Source organism: Humulus lupulus, chromosome 4, assembly GCF_963169125.1.
Source record: "Humulus lupulus chromosome 4, drHumLupu1.1, whole genome shotgun sequence".
In the NCBI taxonomy this organism is placed as follows: Eukaryota; Viridiplantae; Streptophyta; class Magnoliopsida; order Rosales; family Cannabaceae; genus Humulus; species Humulus lupulus.
Genome location: NC_084796.1, coordinates 16,249,203 through 16,255,757, shown reverse-complemented (window position 1 = coordinate 16,255,757; position 6,555 = coordinate 16,249,203). Strand labels below are relative to the sequence as shown.

Below are 6,555 nucleotides of genomic sequence, written 5' to 3'. Positions count from 1 at the left end.
ATTTTCTAGTATATGTATTTTGAATAATGATATATTTTTCTTGTGCTCTTTTTATTTTCTGGTATATGTACTTTGAAAGATGGTATATTTTACTTGTGCTCTTTTTTTTGTATGTCTTTTGATAAATGATATATTTGTCTTGCTCCTTTTTATTTTCTTGTATATATTTTTTAAAGAATGATATATTTGTCATGTTTTATTCCATGCATCTATCTTAATAGATGTATTTAATAATATTAATTTATTGTTCTTTCAGCATATGGATGTTGTGTTCTATTATTTGTGTAAAAAAAATTAGACATAATAAGACAAGGTGCATAGCAATGGATGCCATATGTGATCGCTAGATCAACAAAGCTTGGGAGACATATATCAACAATCTAAGCAATTCAGTATATATGGAATAAGCAATTTATATAAGATCGCATGAATGAGAATTATGAACACTTCAGTTACACAGGAAAATGGGTATACTAATCAAAAAAAAAAACAAAAAAATAATGAAAAGGAAGAGAAATACCTCTAGATGGCCTAGAGAAAACAAATATAGTCTAACCTTTGTTCTGTAAAGATGGAGAAGGCAATATGAAACAAATGAAAGTTAACCAAATATTCTTCTTTATCGGAAAAAATGAAAGAAAATAGATTGAGATTCAATTGCCGGTAACCACAGAAAGAAACAGTCGACTTCTCCCTCTCCTTCTCACTGTTTTTTTTTTGGTGAGAAATAACTGTTTTTTTTTTGGTGAGAAATTTTTTGGTAGTATTATCTTTTTTGGTAGTATTATTCTCATTCACATTGTTTTGCTCGTAAATATGATAGAAATAATAAAAATGGGTAATTTAGTAAATTAATGATCTAAAAGGCCATTATTCTAATATTTTTAAAATGGGACATTCTGCTTCAAATGCACTTAATTTGGGCACTTAATTTGGGCCATTTGTTATAAATTCTCTTTAATTTATAATCTAAAAGCGAGAGGCTTCTGTACCAGATTTGCAGCATTATGATAAGTGAGCCAAGAAAACCACAAAAAAGCATTACAATTACAATGGACTAAAAAAAATCAACTAAAATTTGAATCATAATACTGATATTATCAAAACAAAAAAAAAAGTTTGAATTTCCATGGTTTCGCACATGTAAATCCAAAGTGTTGAAATTTAACTAACGAAATAGAAAATAAACTAAGCGCTATTCGATCCTCTGTGAATTACAAGTTGCATCAATTACGACCTCTTTCCAGCAGCTTTTCTCTTACAACAAAAACCTGCAATTGGAAGTTGAAACAATTCAGCGACCATTATTAGTAGGACACATAATCTGACATTGTTGAGAGCCTACTATTATGACCAAAACTCTACTAATAAATATAGCATGAGATCGAACAACGCATGCACAACAATAAAGCCAGAACATTAACATGACAGACAAACACTACTAAGCAAGAAGGGCCAAGCAAATCACATCCACACAGTACGGTTTCAAGCAATGGATCAGCAAGTAATCTTTAATATGAGTTCATCCACTTATATTTTATAAAAAAAGCCTCCCTGCCTAACCTTACAAATCCTTAAGAGAGACCATGAAATTATAGCAATTGCCATGTAGGAAACTAGGAAGGACTCGAACCTCAAACCTTAATAGGAGCAAAGTAGATGCGTGATAATTTGCGTTACCCCTGTTGGGTTACGAGTCCATCCATTCTACCCTAAAATTTTGGAATGCAGAAAATCTTGCAAATTGCCAAGTAGATTCCCATGAGAAATCGATCTCCAAGCCTATTGATGGATCTAGAACCAAGAGAAAACTTGCCCTTAAACATGCAAGACTTGTATCGTAGTGCAAATTTTTTAACCTGATTCTTATATAGTATCAAAAGATAATTTTTGAATCCCCAAAATTCACACTATCTACACATGCAACTTTTTACATGGTCGTGTGAAACAATATCTCCATTTTTTTCAAGTACAACAAAATTCAATGGGAAATCCAATTTTCTAGACATCAATAATAAATTGAGAAAGAAACAAAAATATCACGAGTCACGGGTTAATATGGATATTCAACCAATATTCTGAGAAAAGAGATTGTTTTCAAAATTATAAAAAAAACATAAAAATTCAATCTTGTATAAGGTTCGCAATCAAAGCAAACAAAATCAATAATTCTGACAGTAATATGCTATAGACCAGTAAATGAATTCCAAATCATTTACGAAAATCTAACAGTTCTTCCTAAACAAGCGAACAAAGAACCCTAATCGAGAAGATCCCCTCCCCCACCCCCCCAAAAAAGCTCTAGCGAAGATCGAGATAAAGTTCGCACCTAAGCGGAGCCGACGATAATGTTGTTGATGGGGATGAATATCAGTTTCACAAAAAAACCAACGAATCCCATGACGACGAACCCGATCGCGGTACGGAGCGCCACTTTGGAGAATTCTTCATCACAGATCAACCATGCAAAACCATCAATATCAAATCGAACAAGAGAAATTGAACAAAATGAATCTTCACAAGACAGATCCAGACAAAGATCCTAAAATCTAATCAAACGTATATACCTTTGCGATCGGGCTTGTGGCACCTCTTGACGAGGCGAACACTGTCCTTGGCGAAGTCTCTGAGAGGATCGACAACGGAGTCAATTGCATCCATTTTTGTCTTCTCGCAAATCTGAATTTGGGGGTTTTAGAGAGAGAAAGAGGAGAGGGAGATGTGAATACGAACTTACGAACTCGAGGGGAAGGCAAAGTCAATTTAAAGACGCGCGTTGCCGTTGTGTCATTTGCCTTCTAAGCCACGTAGGCAAAAATGCTTTGAATCCGAGCCATTTCATCACGGGTGCTGATGTGGCCTATTCTGATTGGTTGGTCGCCTGATTAAATTTCCTAGCCATCATATACTTTTGCCGAGAATCATTAAAATTGGGGTCGCGGACAGTGTTGCTGCATTGTTCAAAAAGAAGTGCTACTCACTAATAATAGTTTTTTGTTTTAATAATCGCTTTAAAATGGAGTTACAAATTTTGTCTTATTAAAAAAAATTAACGATAAAACTACATAAATATTTGTTAAAATTAAAATTTATCTTGTAGGATACGTGGCAACTTTTAATTTATCTAAACAAAATTAATTTTTAAATAATTTAAAAGTAATTAAAAATTCAGAAAAAAAAACAAAAAAAATTAATTCCTAAAGAAATAAATAACATATTTTAAATTCATAAAAAATTAAAACAAGTATTTTAAAACTAAAAAAAATAACATTAATTTAATGAAAAATGTAAAGAAAAATCATAGATTTTATTTTTAATCAACATGAAATTTAGATTATATTTAGATTTTAATCAAAGTGAAATTTTTACGATTTTATTTATATTTTTTATTAAATTAATATTTTTTAGTTTTTAAAATACTTGTGTAATATTTTAGAATTTAAAATATTTTATTTTATTATTTTTTGGAATTTTTAATTATTTTTAAATATTTAAAAATTAAACTTTAGGAATTAAAATATATACTTTCTATTTTTTTCCTTATTTTTTTTATTTTTTTAATTCTAAAATAAAGAGGTAAGTATAAGAAAATTCGCTATTTAAGTAGTTTTGTCGTCAAATTTTTTACATAGATATTTAACTGCAAGATTTATAACTACTTGAGTAGTTTTGCCGCAATTTTTTTTTTTTTTTTTTTTGATTTATTTATTTTTTCTTTATAAATTTTTTAAGTTATATATAAAAATTTATGTTTTGTTTAATGATATTAAATAATAAAATGGTATTAAAGTTCAAGACTAATACTATTTTTTATTATTGTGAAATCACCCATTATACAAGGTTTTACACTTTTTGTTCTGTTTTTTAAATTATATTTTTGGTTTTTCATTTTTATATTTTGTTTTTTTTTTCATTTTTATGTTAAAATTAATTCATTTTTACTGTTTCTTCTCTCTTTCTTCCCTTCTTCTCATATCCTCACCAAACTTTCAAATCAACTCATTTCCATGTTTTTCTCTTCGGCAACCACATCCACTATCCCTCCTCTCCATCTTACTCAAACACTCAGTCTAAATAAATAGCAAGGGCTAGTAATGAAGCAACTTCTCTACACTTTTATGCAAGTTATAGCTCTTTATATTTATTATTCAATGTTAGCTCTTCACATCTTCAGTGGGTTGAATAATCAAGTCATTTTAGTTCAAAAAGCCCCAAACTGCTCATTTGATTTTACAAAATTGCTTCTATTGCCTTTCCTTTCTCTTTTGCATAAAATAATATATTTGAATGTAATTAATATTTGAGCTGCCAAATGTTAATTGTTGCTTCTATTTCTAAGTTCAAGAGTGATATACAAGCAAAAATTAAGGTGAAGTTGGGCTCTATACATAAATAATGTAATTGATATGAAATTGTCAACCTGATATTCTATTACTAGCAGTACCCCACCTCTACATTCCTTTAATCGATTAATAAATGAGTAATGATATGCGCACTCAAACATTACACACGGTGATGTGACAATTTAGCCTAGCCAATTACATTTATTAAAATTAGGACTTACTGTTTTAAAAAGTAGTAACACGTCACTGTACATAATATGTGTGTACACATACATATATTCTATGCTTAATTTATTCATATATATGTTTCACAAATGTGTCATCTATGTAATGATATTATTTATATACATATTTATACTTATATGAATTCTATTGTTTTGTTGCAACCATTACATTTATCTTATATATCAAACTCTCATCTATCATATTCATTTACTCATTATTGTTGGAGCTAGTAATATTAATTAATAGCTTATGCTAATCATACCTCTTTTTGATGAGGTTACAATTATGATAGTTTTCTAGTTGTATTATGGGAACCCCTCATTTGTAACTATGTATTCCATGACCTTATTTGTAACTATGTATCACATGAGGAACATTACCTTTGAATTTTTATGAAAATTGAAAAAGTGTGTACTTCCAATTATGGATGGTAGAATTATACGTGTTCACTTTCTTCGATCGCAATACGATTAATTTTTAGCTATTATAAGGTGTAGCAGTGTGGTTATAAGCCATAGCTGAGTTATTTTTACTTTTGTAAACTCGGCTAAATTTTACAGGAGAATCCTTAGTCTTTACTAGACAATAATCAATATGTTTCAATTTTTTATATTTAAATCTTTCAAGGTAAACCTTCCTTAGTGAGAGAGCATGTAATAATTTTTATGTACTAGGCTTATTAAGTTGGTTGTTTATTATCTATTTTTGCTTAGATTGCTTAATGGGTTGCTAAAGAGGGTTGTTAAATAGTTTTAAGGGTTGCTATAGAGTTTTAATGGTTGTTATAGAGAGTTGCTATATAGTCTTAAGAGTTACTATAAAGGGTTCCTATGTAGTTTTAAGGGTTGCTATATAGTCTTTAGGGTTGTTTTATGTGTTACTTATGAGGTCCATGGGTTGTTTTCTATGTTGTTGTATAATGTTGCTTTAGACATTCCTTAGTTTCTTAATAGGTTGTTTTATACGTTGATGATTAGTTTTATGGGTTGCTTATGAATTTCAAGAGTTGCTGACTCGTTGCTTGTAGTTTTAAGGTTGTTATAGAAGGTTGCTCTGTAGTTTTATGGGTTGCTAAGGAGTTTCAATGGTTTCTTAATATGTTGTTGGTTAGTATTATGAGTTGCTTATGAGTTTGTAGGGTTGCTTAATAGGTTGCTAAGAGTTTCTTTCTATGTTGCTATATAGTTTCAAAAGTTTCTTAACAGGTTGTTGTGTGGGTTTGTGGTTTCCATGTTGTTTATGAGTTGCTTAAGAGTTTATAGGATTTCTTAATAGGTTGATTTACATGTTGTTGATTAGTATTATGGGTTGATTATGATTTTCAAAGGTTGCTTAACCGGTTGTTGTGTGGGTTGCGGTGTAGGTTGCTTTCTATGTTGCTATAAAGGGTTGATGTATTGTTTCAATAGTTTTTTGAGAGGTTGATGTGTGGTTTCTTACCATGTTGTTTATGGGTTGCTTCAAAGTTTATAAGGTTGTTTTATTTGCTGCTAGAAAGGGTTGCTATAGAGGGTTGTTGTAACGTCTTAATTTCCCTAATAAGGCTTAGTGCCTTGATTAGGGGGCCAGGATGACAATAATTGATTTATTATGTGATATGAATGATTACATGAATTATGTGAGTTATATTATCATATGATTGTATTTGCATGTTTAGGTGTATTAAGCATGCATGTAGGCCCGTTTCTTAATAGAATGTCATTTTCGTAATTTTGGCTCGTTGATGGCATATTTGAATATATATATATATATATATATATATGTGTGTGTGTGTGTGTGTGTTATATGATTGAGACCACATTATTATGTGGATATATTTGGGTTATTTTCCACAAGACGATCCTAGGGAGAAAGTTAGTGTTTTATACATAACAAGGTCAAAACACCCGACTCGGGGTGAGCCTAAGGGTATTTTGGTAATTTAGTACACTATCGGGATTTATCGGGTAATGGGAAATTACTTCGTAATTATTTGAGGATATTGGTA

The 6,555-nt window shown here is 30.2% G+C and overlaps 1 protein-coding gene across 1 annotated transcript; it reads right to left on the bottom strand.

The window, feature by feature from the left end:
- Positions 1-1,067: 1,067 nt before the first annotated feature.
- LOC133830051 (protein transport protein Sec61 subunit gamma-1) lies at positions 1,068-2,754 on the bottom strand. The gene is made up of 3 exons (XM_062259953.1): positions 2,568-2,754; positions 2,330-2,445; positions 1,068-1,271 (listed from the first exon to the last, which is right to left on the bottom strand). Exons 1-2 carry the CDS (start codon positions 2,659-2,661, stop codon positions 2,330-2,332), a joined length of 210 nt encoding a protein of 69 aa, XP_062115937.1. The 5' UTR covers positions 2,662-2,754; the 3' UTR covers positions 1,068-1,271.
- Positions 2,755-6,555: the final 3,801 nt, after the last annotated feature.

Coding starts and splice junctions, on each gene's coding strand:
- LOC133830051 (XM_062259953.1), bottom strand. CDS start 2,661: ATGGATGCAATTGACTCCGTTGTCGATCCTCTCAGAGACTTCGCCAAG. Junction 2,446..2,567: donor CCACAAGCCCGATCGCAAAG/GTATATACGTTT, acceptor TCTGTGATGAAG/AATTCTCCAAAGTGGCGCTC.